The sequence below is a fragment of the Lates calcarifer genome, linkage group LG13, assembly GCF_001640805.2.
Source record: "Lates calcarifer isolate ASB-BC8 linkage group LG13, TLL_Latcal_v3, whole genome shotgun sequence".
NCBI lineage: Eukaryota > Metazoa > Chordata > Actinopteri > Centropomidae > Lates > Lates calcarifer.
The window spans coordinates 10,577,890-10,595,757 of NC_066845.1; the positions used below are offsets into that span (position 1 = coordinate 10,577,890).

The 17,868-nt window shown below is 40.6% G+C and overlaps 6 protein-coding genes and 1 non-coding gene across 8 annotated transcripts; 3 read left to right on the forward strand and 4 right to left on the reverse strand.

Moving 5' to 3' along the window:
• Window positions 1-281: 281 nt before the first annotated feature.
• Window positions 282-3,099, reverse strand: alkbh2 (alkB homolog 2, alpha-ketoglutarate dependent dioxygenase). Its single transcript, XM_018668648.2, has 4 exons — window positions 2,962-3,099; window positions 1,521-1,855; window positions 1,240-1,438; window positions 282-1,160 (listed from the first exon to the last, which is right to left on the reverse strand). Exons 2-4 carry the CDS (start codon window positions 1,798-1,800, stop codon window positions 851-853), a joined length of 789 nt encoding a protein of 262 aa, XP_018524164.1. The 5' UTR covers window positions 1,801-1,855; window positions 2,962-3,099; the 3' UTR covers window positions 282-850.
• Window positions 2,409-5,148, forward strand: unga (uracil DNA glycosylase a). Of its 2 annotated transcripts, XM_018668647.2 has the most exons (7): window positions 2,409-2,666; window positions 3,000-3,200; window positions 3,283-3,378; window positions 4,010-4,107; window positions 4,225-4,313; window positions 4,418-4,596; window positions 4,691-5,148. In XM_018668647.2, the coding sequence occupies exons 1-7, from the start codon at window positions 2,568-2,570 to the stop codon at window positions 4,829-4,831; spliced, it is 903 nt and encodes a 300-aa protein (XP_018524163.1). In that variant the 5' UTR covers window positions 2,409-2,567; the 3' UTR covers window positions 4,832-5,148. The 2 variants fall into 2 exon arrangements, with proteins under 2 accessions (XP_018524163.1, XP_018524161.1); XM_018668645.2 differs by lacking the exon at window positions 2,409-2,666 and having other exon boundaries at window positions 2,843-3,200.
• Window positions 5,149-6,463: 1,315 nt separating this feature from the next.
• On the forward strand, window positions 6,464-9,582 carry pxmp2 (peroxisomal membrane protein 2). The gene is made up of 5 exons (XM_018668650.2): window positions 6,464-6,666; window positions 7,030-7,152; window positions 7,417-7,579; window positions 8,654-8,773; window positions 8,864-9,582. Exons 1-5 carry the CDS (start codon window positions 6,557-6,559, stop codon window positions 8,930-8,932), a joined length of 585 nt encoding a protein of 194 aa, XP_018524166.1. The 5' UTR covers window positions 6,464-6,556; the 3' UTR covers window positions 8,933-9,582.
• isg15 (ISG15 ubiquitin like modifier) lies at window positions 9,362-10,416 on the reverse strand. Its single transcript, XM_018668653.2, has 2 exons — window positions 10,282-10,416; window positions 9,362-10,166 (listed from the first exon to the last, which is right to left on the reverse strand). The coding sequence occupies exon 2, from the start codon at window positions 10,152-10,154 to the stop codon at window positions 9,657-9,659; it is 498 nt and encodes a 165-aa protein (XP_018524169.1). The 5' UTR covers window positions 10,155-10,166; window positions 10,282-10,416; the 3' UTR covers window positions 9,362-9,656.
• A 2,212-nt stretch (window positions 10,417-12,628) lies between these two features.
• Window positions 12,629-14,096, reverse strand: LOC127138921 (polyubiquitin). The gene is made up of 2 exons (XM_018668654.2): window positions 13,931-14,096; window positions 12,629-13,830 (listed from the first exon to the last, which is right to left on the reverse strand). Exon 2 carries the CDS (start codon window positions 13,816-13,818, stop codon window positions 13,345-13,347), a length of 474 nt encoding a protein of 157 aa, XP_018524170.1. The 5' UTR covers window positions 13,819-13,830; window positions 13,931-14,096; the 3' UTR covers window positions 12,629-13,344.
• A 341-nt stretch (window positions 14,097-14,437) lies between these two features.
• Window positions 14,438-16,772, reverse strand: gatc (glutamyl-tRNA amidotransferase subunit C). The gene is made up of 5 exons (XM_018668649.2): window positions 16,387-16,772; window positions 16,247-16,297; window positions 15,270-15,439; window positions 14,991-15,094; window positions 14,438-14,882 (listed from the first exon to the last, which is right to left on the reverse strand). The coding sequence occupies exons 1-5, from the start codon at window positions 16,585-16,587 to the stop codon at window positions 14,821-14,823; spliced, it is 588 nt and encodes a 195-aa protein (XP_018524165.1). The 5' UTR covers window positions 16,588-16,772; the 3' UTR covers window positions 14,438-14,820.
• Window positions 16,773-17,124: 352 nt separating this feature from the next.
• Window positions 17,125-17,197, forward strand: trnak-uuu (transfer RNA lysine (anticodon UUU)). Its single transcript has one exon. It is a non-coding gene; the product is annotated as a tRNA-Lys (tRNA).
• Window positions 17,198-17,868: the final 671 nt, after the last annotated feature.

Sequence of the window (17,868 nt, forward strand, 5' to 3'; positions counted from 1 at the left end):
AAACTATTTTCTCTGTAGAAATAAGCAGTGAGGTTTTCAAATGAATAAATAAAATAAGTCATTTAAAAGGGCAGACGCTCTTTAGTGCCATAGGCAGAGACTGACAAAACATTGTTTACTCAGATAGATCTTTACTCCATTGGCTTGTAAAGACCATGAGATGGAGTTGAAAGCTTTAACACAGGGTTAAGATCCCCCCCTCCCAAGATCAATAATAAACATTAACGTTCAATTGACTTTTTGAAATCCTTCAAATTGCACTATCAATTTACAATAGTTGCTCTTGGCCAAGAGGACCACAGGCTTCCTCCACTTTTAATTTTAAATCCAGTAGTGGAATCACTACCAGATGACATCTCAACCAATCACATAATTCACTGACTGTAATTCAAAAAAGTTACATTTTTACACACTTACACTTGCACTTTGGAACAGTACACAACTTTCAACTTTCCTTCCACAACATATGTTACAGGCCTAATCTGCTATCAGTGTATAGTACATGAATAGTGAAGTCTTTATTCATGAACAGTGTTCTGACTAAATGTAGCCTACATGGTCTGCACTCAGTGAGAACCTGTAATTTAAAAAAGACTGAATTGTTTATAATTGTTCATTTGAGAGTGTTCATGTCTTCAGGAACATTGCCAGCTGCTATACAGAATGTCACCTGATGAAAATTACTGAAAAAGTGGTACTTTGAACTTGTGCCACCTCTGTGCTGCCATTTACAGTTACCACTCAGATTCATTTGCTCCATTAAGAATCACATAAAGATTTGTGATATTTGTCCGTGTGTTGACAAGTGAGTTCCCCCCCAGCTGATAATCCACACTTGGCCATGGCTGCCTCATTTCTTTCTGTCCAGTATGATGCGTCTAAAGGTGAGGTTGATGCGGGGCAGGAGGACCTTCTTGCGAACAGGAAGGCTGTGGTACCAAAAAGTGTTAGTTGGTGGGTTCATGAGGAGCAGGCTACCGTGAGCGAGCTCCAGCCTCACGGGCTCGATCTGTCGGCGGCTCTGTTTTCCCCGAGCGTCTCTGTGCCTGAAGATGAAGTCTCGAGCTGCTCCCAGAGAGACAGAGGCGATGGGACAGAGGGGGTCCAGCTCCTTCTCGTCATCACGATGCTCGCCCATGTGATCCTGCCCGTCTTTGTACCTAATAGAGCAAAGAACACTTTCAGCAGGGAGACACAGCAAACTGTGATCTTTACAGCTTGTGTTCAGTAATTCCCCACCTGTTCACCAAGACAAAGTTGAATGTCTGTGCTGTTGTTTTTGTGACGGCATCCCGAATGGATTTCAAGGTTGGAGTCCATGGGCAGGCTGAACGTCTCACACCAGAATAAGTGTAGGTTAGACCTGCATCTCCGTATGTTGCCTGCTTTCTGGGTATATTGTACACCTTTCCAAACACCTGGACCTTTGCTTCTTCCCCTGGAACAGAAACAACCACAAATGTTCAACAGCATTTCAACCTCTGGTCATATTACAAGAAAAAGGGGGGTTGATTTTGTACCTGTTGAGTACACCACCTCCTCTTCCAGCTGTTTAAAAAGTTTGTCTGCCTCCTCCTTGGAGAAGAGTTGAGCATAATCACAGTCTAGTCCCTCTGCTTCTATTTTTTGCCAGGGGACAGGGTTAGAGAACTCTGCTAAAGCTTCATCTTCATCCTCTTCATCCTCCTCTTCCTTCAGCCTCTCATCTTCCTCCAGTTTAACCTTCTTCCTAGGACTTCTTATTAGGGCATCATTGGTGCAGGAGCGTTTATTTGGTCCCCGAACCACAAACTTTTCCATTGTAGTAACCTGTTGTCTTTGGTGCTCCCTGGAGTTTACTTTTAGTTTTTGAGGCCTGCAGGATGCAAAAAAGACTGAAACACATTAACACTGATTTTTAGTTTTAAGAAAAAATGTGAAAAATGCATCTTGAGTGTGGGTCTGCATTCAGTTGAGTTATATTTGTGAAATTCATATTAAAACAAGTTACTTGATTAATCTAATCATTAATGTGTTTTTAAAATGTTGAATGAGTGTCCAGGTGATATATCAGTTCAAAACATATTCAATTTACTATCATATGTGATGAAGAAAAGCTGCAAATTCTCAAAAATAAGAAGATGGAACCCAAAAAATTGGGTATTTTTACTTGAAAAATGACTCAAATGATTAGCTGAATATCATCATAACTGACAATACGTTTATGTTGAATGACTCAATTAATCCATCAGTTTCTACAAAACAGGGTCAATAACAGACTTCCGATCGAAATTGTGACCAAAATACGTCTATGACTGTAAACATGCATTACCTTCCTGTCAGATGAATGCTAGGTTCTGTACCAACCACAAACGCTAGAGAACAGCTGGCAGCAGTTTGTCTTGAACAGCGCTCAGCTCATTATCATAACTCTGCTTTCGTCACTCTGTGTTGGCGCGAACTAGTCTTAATCCTGGTCGGGGAGTTTTTAGTTTTCCGAGGAGCCCATCGCAGTTTTGCCTTTTTATTAACTATTTTGTGAACTTAATTGCTTTACTGCAGCTGACAGCCAACGTAGGTTTTTAAAAATGATTGGACAGAAGACTATTCATTCATTTTTTTCGCCCGTCTCGAAAAAGAGGATTTCTAAGGAGTTAAACGAAAACGAGGAGGATGCTAAGGACCCGGTGAGTGTCACTCCTGCTTCATGTAACTATCATTAACTACCTGCGTGGCTTGTAATGTTAAAACACAAAGTTATTTGTATTTAAACTTCATTTACAGTGTACTTGCAGCAGCATTTCAAAGTGCTTGTCGTTTCCCGCGACATATTAAGCGTAATCCAAGCTGCGTTCACAGCCACCGCGGTGCTCCTGCTTGTTGTGAAACGTGGTGCTATGAGCTGCCACGGCATGAGCATGTTTGTACTCCACTGTGGACGGTTTCTTAAGCCAGTTTCACCTCCAGCTGCTCGTTTCTTACCTGCTCTGTACTTTGCTCAATACACCAAAATTGTGCAGAAGAAGCTGAAGCCCTCGGCGGTGGAGTCGGAGCCGACCAGCCCACCTCTTAGCCCTCTGTCCCCGGAGCAGCTGGAGAGGATCGCCCGCAACAAGAGGGCAGCGCTGGACAAACTCACTTCCGCTCAGACGCCTCCAGGTTTCGGGGAGAGCTGGAGAAGGGGGCTGTCAGCAGAGTTTGGAAAGCCTTATTTTAAACAAGTGAGAGGATTAGTTATCACGCTGCACGCGGTGTCTCTCTGTTGTTTTGAACAGTTTTAATAGCTTCATGTCTCTGTCACAGCTGATGAGCTTTGTTGCTGAAGAGAGGAAACGCCACACTGTGTACCCACCTGCTGAACATGTCTTCACCTGGACGCAGATGTGTGACATCAAAGATGTAAGCGACAGAGCTCGTGACACTGAAGCATAAGGCACTTTATGCTGCTCAGCTGTATAAATGGTTTTTATGGGAGTTATGAAGTAAACCTCCAAGGCTGCAGTTTTCAGGCCTAGCTCAACAAAAGCAAAAGATCTCTTGACAAAAAGTTGCACTAACGACAAACACAAAGGCAAGCACTTAAAACAGATCAGTCAGGAGACAAATCACATCATAACCACTGAATATTAATTGCAGGCATCCAGAGACTTCTATTAATTTATATATAGTGTTAAAATGTAGCAACAGAAACCTCAAAATTGCCAGAGTCAGTTTAATTGTAGTCTGCATTAATTTGGCCTAAAGTTACCTCATTGATATTAAGTAAAGCAGTGTAAACCTTTCAAATAAATCAATCTGCTCTTAAACTGAATTATCTCATAACAATATTGAGAAAAATTAGGGCAGACTTTTTGTTCTCTGTGGTGGATTACACTACTCGAGCAAGTTTTAAATGTGTGCAGATTGATTTTATTACTGCAGAGAAATGAACAGAAACCAGTGGCTGCTTGGGGCTGTAGGTCAAATGGATGAAATACAGTAAAGCTTTGCAGCAGCATTTTAAAAATGTGAAAACTGTCTCTATCTCCAGGTCAAAGTGGTGATCCTTGGCCAGGATCCATATCACGGTCCTAACCAAGCCCATGGACTGTGCTTTAGTGTCAAAAGACCAGTGCCTCCTCCACCCAGGTTTGAAGCCTTTTCAGTCTCTCTCATTAGTTTTTCAACTCTTTTCTTAAAAGCTCAAAATCAAACAGAGCTAATGAATGAGTCTTCTATAACGTCTTTGTTTCTTCTCATGTCCAGTTTGGAGAACATGTACAAAGAACTGATTTCAGACATCGAAGGCTTCCAGCACCCCAAACACGGAGATCTGACCGGATGGGCCAAACAAGGTACTTTCTAAAAAGCAGTCTGTTGAATGTTTACACACAGTTACACACGCAAGAGAGGTGTCAACCATCAACAAACCCACCATCTTCTACACCTTGCTCATCAGGTGTGTTGTTGCTCAACGCTGTGTTGACCGTCCGAGCGCACCAGGCCAACTCCCACAAAGACAAAGGCTGGGAGACGTTCACCGACGCTGTGGTGCAGTGGCTCAGCGACAACCTGGAGGGCCTCGTCTTCATGCTGTGGGGGTCGTATGCTCAGAAGAAAGGAGCTGCTATTAACAGGGTGGGTCTACGCTGTCGTTTTAATGCAAACACTTTCAAACAGAAGCTTTTTATTATGTTCACGCGTATTAAGTTTTCACACTCTCTGTTTATAGAAACGGCACCATGTGCTGCAGGCTGTGCATCCCTCTCCCTTGTCTGCTCATCGTGGGTTCTTTGGATGCAGGCATTTCTCAAAGGCCAATGAGCTGCTGAAGAAATCTGGAAAGTCTCCCATAGACTGGAAGGCACTTTAAGTTGTTATGCATGTCAGCTTTAATATGCACAACATTAACTACGGACCAAAATCCGCCCATAAGCTTTCTTAGTTTTCTTTTTCAGCAATAGTATGTGCAGTGTTTCACAGTTCATGTTTGTTGTATACACTGTATTTCTTAAAAGCCTTACTTCTATAGTGCATATTTGTATCATCTGCACTTTCAGTTTCAACATTGTAAATATGTTTGTGTACACTAGTGGCCTTTTTAGTTTGCACATTAAAGTTAGCTTTTTTCCAACTTTTTTACTTTTCTACTGAAATGTTGGTTCCATTAAAGTGGTTCCTACTGCAGAATTTCAGCGTCAGTTTTGTGAATTTACAGAGTTTTTGGCTTCTGAATGAGATCCCATCCCAGAGATGACCACTTCACAGACCTTATGACCCCACTATATTCAACAGGGCTTTTTTAAAATGGATATGTGATTAATGACAACATCCTCACTCTGTGTGGGTGCTAGAGCCCTGCTGTCATGCATGTCAGCCTAGTTACACACCTAAATGAAGCAAAGTGTTATTAATTAATGTTATTGGTTCCACCTGTGCTTTTCTTCCTGTAACAAAACAAAATGTCCGCCATGAGAAAGGTCTGGAGTTTTTTAGAAGTCAGTTAAACCATCACCTCAGTAATATCAAAGGTAAGCCAACTATAAAGACACTTTTAGGCAGTGGTGGAAGTATTTAATGTTTGTTATTGTTGAGAGAGTGAACATTTAAGGACTTGATTAAAGACTAAAATTATTCAACAAGCTATGTATGCTTTGTAAAATAACTTGTAACTTCAGGTGTCAAATAAATGCAGTGGAGACAAACGAACAATACTTTCCCCTGAAGTATAGAGAGCAGTAGCAGGAAAATGAAACACTCAAGTAAAAATGACCTCAATATCTGTGCATAAGTACAGCACAGGTTTTCTGTAAACAAGTAGATAGAGTTAACATCATCAGTTCACATTCAGGCAAAATCTTTTATTCTCCATTATAATAGAATATTCATGTTACAGCGAAGGCTATAAACCTAAAAATTACATTATGCTTGTTGCATTTAACAGTTTCTGTGCCAGCACACAGTGTGTTTCACTGGGTTGCAACAATTAGTCCAGCTTCTCAAATATGAAGATTTGATGCTACAGGTTGTCACATAGACTGTATAAACCGAATATCTTCGGGTTTTGGATTAATGGTGGAACAAAATGAACAATTTGGATGTATTTCTTTGGGCTGTGGGGATCTATGATGGAATTGACATGTTTAGACAAAACATTAACTGATTAATGGAGGAGACAATCAGCAGATTACTTGATAATGAAAATTACTTTCTGCTGGAGCCCCAACCTTTTATTATACTGTGCTGTAACTTTATGTGTTTCTTTCTTATCAATTAAATAAATAATAAAAAATAGGTTATTACTTATTGTTACTGTTACACTTTTGTGTTTACCAAGCAATTGGACCATTATACAATATTTAGCTGTTATAAGAAAATGTCTTTCTATTATTACCATAATAGTCAAGTTGTTTTTACAGGTGATTAACGTTCATTAAGAAACGTGTCTGTGTTGGCTGTTTAGGACGTTGACGTAAAGGCGTGGCGCCACCGGTGACGCAATGACGTTGACAGGAAGACCGCAGCGGAGTTCCTTTTCAACTTCGCCCCTGACACTTTTGTTTGCAGTGGTAATGTTTGAGCAGTTACTGAAGTGACAATGCCTGTTCAGAGTGTGCCAGTCCGGGAAGCGTCCGTACATTTCCGTTTACTACAGCAGTATCTGATACTCCTGAAGAAATATCCCATTCTCACTAAGTCTGTGACGAGGTCAGTAGCTGTGTTTGTTCACTTCTCTGCTGCTGCAGTTTTCTACCGCGTTTCCTCAGTTTAACAGTCAAAAATGAAAAATTCACAGAGAACTGACAAAGAACTGTCAAACTATTACACTTGAGTAGTATACATAGTTACTGTTAACACTTCTTATTTTGTCAGTGTGGATCATTTTGGCCGCTTTCTCTGTGCTGGACACAGACTGGACTCTGGCTTTAGCCAATCAGCAGCTGCCCGGAGAACCTCCCCTAACAATTTATTATGACACTATGACACTCTATCATCAGAGTGCTTTGTTATTACTGCACCTGTTACATATTGATAGAAGTGTGTGTGTGTGTGTGTGTTTAATATTTTCAGTGGCATCCTCTCAGCTTTAGGAAATCTTCTGTCTCAGATTTTGGAAGCAAGAAAAAAGGCCAAAAATGGAGTTCCAGTCAATGAGATTGACACAGCTGGAGCTGCACGCTATGCCGTTTATGGGTGAGACTTTATAGAGACAGAAAACTGAGCTCTGACATGCTTCTAAAGTTACAAATAAATCATTATAATGGTTTTGTGTTCCAGTTACACTATATAGGTCTGCCATGGTGTAACATAATTACAGTTAGTGATAGCAGAGTGTTTGCAGAGAGAGTATACTGTTCCCCGTTATAATATTTGTGTCTTAAAATCACCCTCCCCTCTCTACATCTATGTATTTTTCATTTCCTTGGTAGTCATATTCTACCTTGTCACTTGTTGCAGGTTGTTTATTACAGGACCAGTGAGCCATTACTTCTACCAGCTGATGGAGGTGTGGATGCCCACCACAGACCCGTACTGTATAGTCAAACGGCTGCTACTGGATCGACTTATTTTTGCCCCTGGCTTCCTGCTCCTTTTCTACTTTGTCATGAATATCTTGGAGGTGGGTCATCTCAGAAGCCGTGCCTCATTATCATCTCTTTAAAGGGGGACTCCAGCAAGTACTGTCCCAGCACCCACTCTCGCAGTATTTGCCTCTTTGTGTGACGTATATCTGGTAGTAGCCCGTTAAAACCTCAAGTATGTGTTGGTTTATCAGAGCTCACTGGGATACACTATAAAGAAATCCAATCACTAATACAAATACATATATAGAGCAGTTAAGACCAGGTGATTTGTGGGAACAGATAAGTAGGATTGAGCGTTATTATACATATTAATATATTGGTACATTTCCAGTCAGATGACAGTAGAAAACACACATTGAGAAGCTGAGAGAAGGAATACAGTTGATAAAGTAATCAAGTCATCCAGAAGCATGAGGGTCTCCTGTGCATAAAAGAGATGCACCATGATATTATTCTGAATGACTTATGTTGGATTACATTTTTAAGTGTGGACCATATTTCTCACAATCTTTGATGAAAGTATGTCATATTTGATATTGTTATTGATAGTGTCAGATATGCAATATTTTTCTTACCAGTCCCATTAAGAAGAACAGATAAAATTATGTGTGGAAGTTATGTACTGACTTTGTAGTGTTTGGAAATTGATAATATTCACACTGAATCAAACACGTCATGAATTTAAGCTTATTTATATTTATTGATTATTGTTGATCCTAAAATGAGCCTGTAGGCGCATCACTGCCACCAGCTGGATGGATGTGGCACAGCAGACAGAGGGGAATTGTGGGTTGCACTGAGCTCTGAATGCCACTTTGAAGTGGCAATAGGAAAAGTGTGGGTGTTTGGACATGCTCGATCCTACACTTCCCATAATGCATTGTGATAGCATTTCTCCCTTTTAGATTATACTCTCCTTGCCTGAATGCCCACGTCTTTCAAACGCAATGTAAACTCCACTCCTGTGACCAGTAAATTGATTCTGACTTTAAATATGCCCCTTTAAATATGATTTATTACCATTCATGTAATGCTTCAACCTGGATACGGCCATAATATTTAGTCCACTGGCTTCATCTAAATATAAGGTGGTTTCAATCTGTTTTCAGGCCAAAGGGTGGGAAGACTTTGAAAAGAAGATGAAGAGAAGTTACTGGACTGCTTTGAAGATGAATTGGAAAGTTTGGACTCCCTTCCAATTCGTCAATGTCAACTTTGTGCCTGTTCAGGTATGCATTTCACCAACATCCTGTTGTTGAACAAATGATGAGTCCCATGCCAACCACACTTCAAACGCTCCTGTTTGTTTTTGCTTACAGTTCAGGGTGCTGTTTGCCAACGTGATCGCCTTGTTTTGGTATGCCTACCTTGCGTCAGTGAGGAAATGATGTTCCAACAAATCTGGAGGAATTACCTTCTTCACAGCAGCTTTGTTGCACACCTGTGAATGCCAGAGTGTTTAATGCACAACTGAAAACCTGTTCCTAATTTGGAAAATAATTTTCACACACAGTAGCTCTTCTGATTAACAAACCTCTACGATGAGTTTAAGCCATTATATCATGCTGCTATGATATGTTTCAAACATGACTGTGTTTATAATACCAGAACATAATAAATGTTTATAATAAATGTATTCTTTTATAGAGCACTGCCAAAATCTTCTAAGATGTTATAGTAATTCTTTTTAAATATTGAAATAATGTCTGTTTTGAATATGCAATTCTTAAGTAAGCCTTCTTTTGGTTGCTTCCTGTGGTTGTGGTACAGGGTAGAGCTCCACCACTGAGCTTAAGAAAGGTACAGGAGACAGTTAATTGACATTAGTGGCTTTATTTCAGTTTTTACAGTGCCCAGCTAACATAGTTATGTCATGCTGTCAGTTAAAAATGTTAAGAGTCACACTTGTATTGCCAGAATACAAAGTAACACAGTGAACCAAAACATGTTTTTAACACATAACTGAATCACACCACATAAAGCCTAAGTAAAGTAGGCTGTTCATTTTTCGAAATAATAAAATAAATATAAAAATAAACTAACGATCAGAGTGCTTTGTGTTCACGTAACTTAAATAAAACAATAGGTATTAACTTGATTTAGTGCTTATTACTATGATATCTCAGCCATGTCAGAGTGTCCCCAGCCTCCTCTCAGACGCAGACACATGTTGATGGTGCTCATCTCCCCGATGTTGTAGTCAGACAGTTTACTACCATCCATCAGCTGCTTGCCTTCATAAGTCAGATAGAACTGGTCCGTCGGCACCCCCTCTCTGCTCTGGACCCTGCGCTTGAAGTTACTGACTGCCTCATCGGGTTTGATATCATAGGTATTAATATTCCCTTTGTCGTTTTTGAGGAACACCTGGACGACTTGCGGCTCGGTCACCAGCAGGGACACCCTGGATCCAGACTGAACGCCGTAGTAGGTGATGGGCTGTGAATCGTTGCTGAGATCCGTCCTCTGACCGTTGACAAAAACCAGCTTCTGTCTCTGAGGGGGGACTCCCAGCTTCTCGTGGATGATTTTTTTCAGATCTCCAACTGTGGCCTGTGCGTGAACCCTCACTGTCCGGGTCTCACTCAGCATAGTGATGATTATATCCATGTTGAAAGTGGTCTGAAAGACAATTCAAAACATTTTTAGAATAAGTCTACTGTAGAAAAAAAAACATTTGCAATGAATTATCTCGGTGTCCCTCTGTGTGTGTGTGTGTGTTTTGAGAGTTTCCTACCTTCTGATACTAAACAGCAAACTCCTCTTCAAGTCTTCAGCTCAGGCAATGCTGCGCTTGAAGGTTGACTCGGCTGTTTATATCCAGGCTGTCTCAGCTGATCAACTCCCTCCCACCCCACTTACAGATTCGTTTTCCCTTCTCTGCCTTGATAACTTTCGGTTTCTATTCTGACATAACTGTGCTGTCATGAAGGCTTGTAATGTTGTGATCAGCATAACACTGCCCGAGGCGTATGTAGGAATTTACCACCTAGTAGCACAGTTTTAAACAAACAGACGAGTCAGAGCACAGAGAGTTGTTAGTGGGAATTGCAAGAAACATTACAGGACGGGACGTTTACATAGTTATGTAAGATCATAATCAGGGCTGTCAATAAGAAAAGACAATCATTTCATCAGATGCATGTGACTGACAGCACAGGCACGTCAGAGCCTATTTTTAACTATTCGTTTTGCTACGGAAACAAAACAGAAAGAGAGAGAATAAAATTTTATTAAAGTCAGTGAAAAGCAATGATGTTAATCACCATTCAAAACAATGTACTGCCACTGCACTACATTCTCTTGCATCAGCACACTGCTCATTCACCATTTTTATGAACTGATACTGAAACAAAAGCTTTGACCACAGGTGCTAAATGAAACTGAAAAGTGAATATAAATGACAAGCAGCTTTTTATTTTTCCTGTTCTTTATATCTGACAAAGTGTTTTGACAGCTGTTTTAGGCTGCAGATCAGCAGAGAAGTGACCAAGTGTTGACCTCAGCTAACCCTCGGCTGTAAAGGCCTGAATGTGCTGAGCTTTATTTATTTACAGTGAAACTCTGCTCTGCTCCTAGAGAGTTTTGTTTCTCTCTTCCTGTTCTTTCATCTAGCAGCATCACTGTTTACAAACCCTAACATACCCCCACCCCAGGAAGTCCATGATTTTTTTCAGCTCTTCCAATTAAGGTATACATTACTGATTAAAAGTGCTATTTCTGTTTTATTTCAGCACAATGCTCTGGGCAGGATTCAGGCATTAACTGATTTTAAATGTCGTGAGGAGATGCCGTACCTGTTGCATCATGATTCACAGAATTTCTTGCCAAACAAATTTTGACAGTCCATTTCACATTACAATCACTGCTGATAACTAAATGATTGACTAAGCACACTATGACGTACAGAAACACAACTCATTAAAGACACAACAAACCAACACCCCTGGGACTCTACACCTGCAGCTTCATGAAACTCCTGAGATAATGTTATACAGGACCTGCTGATGAATCATCCATTTATTATGCAGCCTGACCAGTGAAAACACGAACACATAGTCAGACTGGACACCTGATGATTTTTACTCTTCCTCTGTGCAGGACATCTGTATTATTAAAATCCAAGGCCATAGAAGATATATCTTCTCCAAAACTAGTGGGAGAAATATTTACTATTTAATGCCATCCCTGGATCAGGGACAGATTTATTAGCCTACTGCATATAGGTCATTAAGACATGAACATATTATTACATTTATAAGGTGAATTAACCACAGCTTGTCCAGGTTTTGTTTGTTATTATTAGGCATCATTTTATTCTGAAAATCCCGCTAGGAGCAGCCTGAGCAAGAGACAGAGACACAAATGTGTTAAAGCTGCTGTGACTCTATCATTCATATGCATGTGTGTGAGAGTAACAGGACACACACAACTTTTTATTTTGGCTGTCCGACAAGGAAATGCCCCAACCAAAGATAAACGCAAACCTTGATAGCTAATGGCATGTTGTTGTTCAGACTGAATTAAGTGAACCATAACATCTGAGGTAGTGAGGCTCTCAATTAGCCACATAATTTAAAATATAATTTGTATTTGATATTTATTCAACCACTGTCTTCTATGGGGGTCCTCTGACAAGGAGTATGTATTAGTTTTTTCACAGGCTATGCAAGAAAAGGGAGGCAGACTGAAAATATTGTGTAGTCAAGCTTCTTTGAGTGTCTTATAAAACATGTTTGACTATGTACATGTGATATTTCATGCTGAGTTGTGCTAAATATTTTACTTACCATGCTCTAATAAACCACTGTGAAATAATTCAGTTTGTTAGTGTTTCTCAGTTGTTTAGTAGGAGCCTCGATTTAAAATCATGATGTTTACTAAACATCTAAAGGTAATTTTGTCATGACTTTCCTGTTGCGCTCACACAAATTCAAAAGTAACAGTACAGTCATGTTTGTTTGACTTAATGATGACTAAAGTGTCTACTTGTTAATGCCAGAGACCTGAGATGTTGTGGTTTGTACAGGGTGTCAGCGCCACTGCTGAGCTCAAAACAAGAACAGGAAATGAGAGGAAACATGTAAATTCACATTTGTGACTTTATTTCAGTTTTTACAGTGAACTGTTAACACAGTGTTGTATTTGTCTATTCAATACTCAACAATTATACCTGTATTTCCAGAATAAAAAATTACATATCAAACCAAAACAAAATCTGCCATACCATGATTGAAACATGTATTTATCAAAATCTGTTGTGCTGTGTATATGATATATCTGTAGGGTCAAAACAAAATTAGCATCATTAGTTTTTGACATATGGCAGTGCTACACAGTGAGGAATGCATTGCTTGTTTTTTTTCTTCTCAAAATAAAGCTAAAAAATAAATAGGACATTAAAAGGTCCCCTCCACAAGACATACATAAATACTCTAATATGTTTTACTTTTGTGTAAAGTATTTTTCATCTGACAGGTTTAACTTCCGGAAACCAGGTGACTCATACTTCACTGTAAAGTCCAACCTCAGTGTAGACTTCAACTTCAAACTCATACTCGCTCAACACTGGAGCAGGACTCTCTTTCAAGACATCATGGGTCCGCCTCTTAAAGTCAGATTTTCACTGAGCACAGAGAAAATGTACACTTTGATCAGTAAATATATCGTCAAACTCTCCACATGGGCTATACAGTGAAGCTTAAAGATTCAAACATTTTATTCGAGGGATGATTTGATCAGTATTTAAATTAGATAAGCGTCTCCATTAGTTTCTAACAGTGACCGTGTGACAGGGTCCTCAGCCTCCTCTCAGACGGAGACACAAGTCGATGGTGCTCAGCGCCTGGACGTTGTAGTCAGACAGGTAACCTCCACTCATCTCCCGGCCTTGGAAAACGAGCCTCTGCTGGCTCACCTGCACCCCCTCTCTGCACTGGACCTTGCTCTTGAAGTTACTGACTGTCTCGTCAGGTTTGATGTCGTAGGTGTTTAACTGCCCCTTTTCGTTCCTCAGGAACACCTGGATGGTCGCCGGCTGGGTCGGCTCGGTCACCAGCAGGGACACCCTGGATCCAGACTGAACGCCGTAGTAGGTGATGGGCTGTGAATCGTTGCTGAGATCCGTCCTCTGACCGTTGACAAAAACCAGCTTCTGTCTCTGAGGGGGGACTCCCAGCTTCTCGTGGATGATTTTTTTCAGATCTCCAACTGTCGCCTGTGCGTGAACCCTCACTGTCCGGGTCTCACTCAGCATAGTGATGATTATATCCATGTTGAAAGTGGTCTGAAAGACAATTCAAAACATTTTTAGATTTAGTCTACTGTAGAAAAACTCGCAGAATACAGTGTATCGCACCACACTGTTGTTTAAGAGAGTTTCTTACCTTTTTGACACTAAACAACAACAAACTTCTCCGGAAATTTTAAGTCTTCAAACGGCGAAAGGCAAACAGACGATGCTCTGCAGCAGCTGTGTTTTAGGTCTGAGCTCAGTGCAGTTTATATACAGCTGCTGTCTCAGCTGATCGACTCCCTCCCACTCACGTAAGATTCGTTTTCCCTCCGCTGCCTTCATAACTTTCGGTTTCCTCTCGAACATGACTCTGCTGTAATGCAGGCTTGTAATGTTTTGATAATGGCAAACCCCGCGGCAGGTTTATGAATTTATTAGCTAATGATACAAACAAACAGGGAAACAGAAAATGAAAAGGTCAAACAAGGGCTGTGTAGTTCGAGTAAGGAAAGAATGAACGGTTTGAACACTGGGCCGTCAAAGAAACGCTCCCCCAACATTACACGCACAGAGGTAACTATTTCATCAGATGAACTGCGACTGTGTATCCTTCAAAAAACGTTATGGTAACAATACAGACACACACACACAGAACAGATTAAGGATTTCTTTTTTTATTAGTTAAAAAAACAAGACACATGAAAATAATAATGGAAATCACAAATCAAAACAATTGCACTGAATAGCCTGACCACAGCCTCTGCCCTGGCACACTGTTCACTCCCCATTTTTATGAACTGGTAGTGAAACTAAACAAAAACATTTAACCACAGGTGTTAAGTGAAACTGAAAAATGAACATAAATGACCTGCAGCTTTTTTATTTTTCCTGTACTGTCTGACAAAGCTTCCTGACAGATCAGCAGTGAAGTGACCAAGTCTTGTCCTCAGCCAACAGATCTGACACATACTTTCTTCTAAGACACATCCAGTCTGTAAATAAAAGCACTGGTAAGAAATTCAGAGGACAAATTCATAAATATCAGAGCTCTGAGTGTTTCAGTATGGCAGCCCTCTCCTCCCTCTTTGGTAAAGGAATATTTCCTGTGGTAAAAAAAAAATCTTAGTTAAGAATCCTCACAGTTACAGAAACAGGTGTGAACAATAAATCACTAAATCAGCGATATTGTTATATTCAGGCTTTTTTCTCACCTGGTGGTGCCACAAAATATTCTTCCACTGTGTTTTTAGAGAGCTGAAGCAGTTTTTCAGCACAGTCTCCTTCTTTCACTGCATCGTCCCTCAGGTATAGAGCCCTGAATGTGCATGGATAAAACATAACCAAGTTCATACAATACATGACACAAAAGTTTCAAACTGAGCTGTGGTTGTTGCTCATTTCTTTTGCCATTTTGTTTTAACTGTGATGAGAAGGTGCACGTGCAAATAAGCTTTTTGCACATGGGCCCTCCATGACCGTCTGTACCGTACCTGTCCTCTAGAACTGAATCCATTGGTTCAACGCTGGACGTGTCAACAACGTGAAGCTGATCTGCAAATCGTATGGCTTTCTCCAAACAGTCCAGTCCCTGTTTGGTTCGGAAATCAACCAAGGCCAGTCGCTCCAGTTTGTCCACCAGGTCTGCAGGGATTTCTGAAGGCTGTAAAATCAAAGAGGCATTGGTAATAAATGTATGTGTGACAGTTTCATTCCACTGTGAAAAGGCCTTTAACTGTAGATAACTATTGAACTACTATTAAACCACTGAATCCATCCATTATCTATACCGCTTATCCGTTAAGGGTCGCGGGGGGGCCAGAGCCTAGGTGGAGTCGAGAGGCAGGGTACACCCTGTACGGATCGCCAGTCCATTGCAGGGCCAACATATACAGACAAACGACCACTCACACTCACATTCACACCTACAGCCAATTTAGAGTTATCAATTAACCTAACGCGCATGTCTTTGGACAGTGGGAGGAAGCCGGAGTACCCAAAGAGAACCCACGCAGGCACAGGGAGAACATGCAAACTCCACACAGAAAAGCCCCAGGCTCAAACCAGGGCTTGAACCCGGAACCTTCTTGCTGTGAGGCAACAGTTAAACCAATGAATAAAATCACTAAATTGATGTCATTACTCATGCTCCCACCATGTTTGACCTTTGGCCCTTGGTGTTTTGCGGTTTCATTAAATTTTTTTTAGTTTTGTTGACAGCACTGTGTATGCTTTTTGTCTTAGTGTCCTTAAAAATGTGGAACTTTAAAAAATTACAGGCTTTTTAGTGAGACATTTTCCCTTTGTGTTACTAATCCTTTGCCACAGCTCAATAACAAAATGAGGTCGGTAACTGGCAGATATCCACTTGATCTGTATAACTCAGACTGCTGAGGCATCATATTAGCTACAGATAAACCGCTGAATACATCTTTCCACCATCACATTCACCCAGTCATGAGGATATTACCGGGGGCAGTTGGTCCTCTGGCACTGGTTCCCATGTTGGAACCTCGGGTACCTGTAGCAGAGACAACCAGGTAACAACACAGACAAGCTAATGTGCTGCACTGGCTGCTGAATAAACCAACTCAGTGACCTTCAATTTACCTTTGGGTTGTGAAGTTGAGAGCTGAACAGACGTGATACATTAGTGCTGCGGCTCTGCAGACAGCTGCTGTTTCTTCTGTTGAAGTTTACCACGTTTGGTACCGAGTGTCCATCGTTTCTTAACAGGTTAAATGGAGCCCGGATGATTTTCAGTGACACAACACGGCATGTGCGCGTAGCAGTGAAGCTAAACACTGACATTTTCAGCACAATTAGCCAGCCTCCTATGTCCGAAACGTAGATAGAGGAGCGTCACATTTTCTTAGTCTTTACTAACTTACCAGGAAGGTCACCACTGGGCTCTGAACTAGCTTAACATGGCTGTAGCTAACGTCCTGCGGTAGCTAACCCAGAGGAAACAAGGGGCTTAACTTCCGCGTACTTCCTTCTTCGCTTACGTTCAGAGCAGGCAACCGACTTATTCGTTTTAGTTGGAATACACTGAAGGTGTCTTAAATATGGGGCAACATTGCTCTGTTAAATATTTGATAGCAAAATTTCGTGAAGCAAAACATATATGAAACATTGGTAGCATTAGGGTATGAAGAGGGGCGTAAATGTGTCGGTTGTTGCTGTTAGCGCAGGCGCACTACTGTAATAAGTGATATCGGTTCTTGTACAAATTAGTTTAAGTAGTTTACAAGTCGTGGCACCTCTTCAACATTATAAATAAAATCACCTTTACAAAGTGTCAATGTACAAAGATATCACCAATGTTAATAGTTCACTCTTCTGAGCGCCCGGATAGCTCAGTCGGTAGAGCATCAGACTTTTAATCTGAGGGTCCAGGGTTCAAGTCCCTGTTCGGGCGATAACATTTTTTGCCCCTAATCGAGATTCATATTAAAGTACCGAGGCTCTAAACTTCATACCAACATTTGCATGTTAATATGGTTACAATAACAGTGCACATATATTTGTGTTTAACATATCTAATGGCTACAAACTAAAGCACCTTTAGCGTGCTAAGATCTGCTGTTTGGGACTAAACAAAAAGTTCATCCGGTTGATGGGAATGTTATTAGTTTTAGAGGTATTTTGTCAGAGCGTCAACAAAGTTATTTTTATTTATATTATTTAATCTTCAAGTTCTCCGTCAAGCTGAAGGAGTTGTTGAGACATTTCACTCCAAATCCCAGATGTGAATCCTCAGAACCAAAGTCAGAATGCTAAAAGGACCACAAATGTCTGTACAAAATTCACAAATTTAGAGAATTTCAAAGCAATACATTCAGTAATTGTCATGGGATATTAAGGCTACTACACCTTGACCAAAGTAGTGACCCAATCAACTGACAACCTTGTAAAAATATGTGTGTGTGTGATAAAACTATACTTTGCACTATTATAAAATAGTTTGCATTGAGTGGTAAAACTAGTGCATGTACTGATCTCTTGATGTTTATCAACCCGCTACCTTGATGACATGTTTCTGACACTCTCAACTCAGTTTGAACAAATTCAGTGAAATACACATTACAA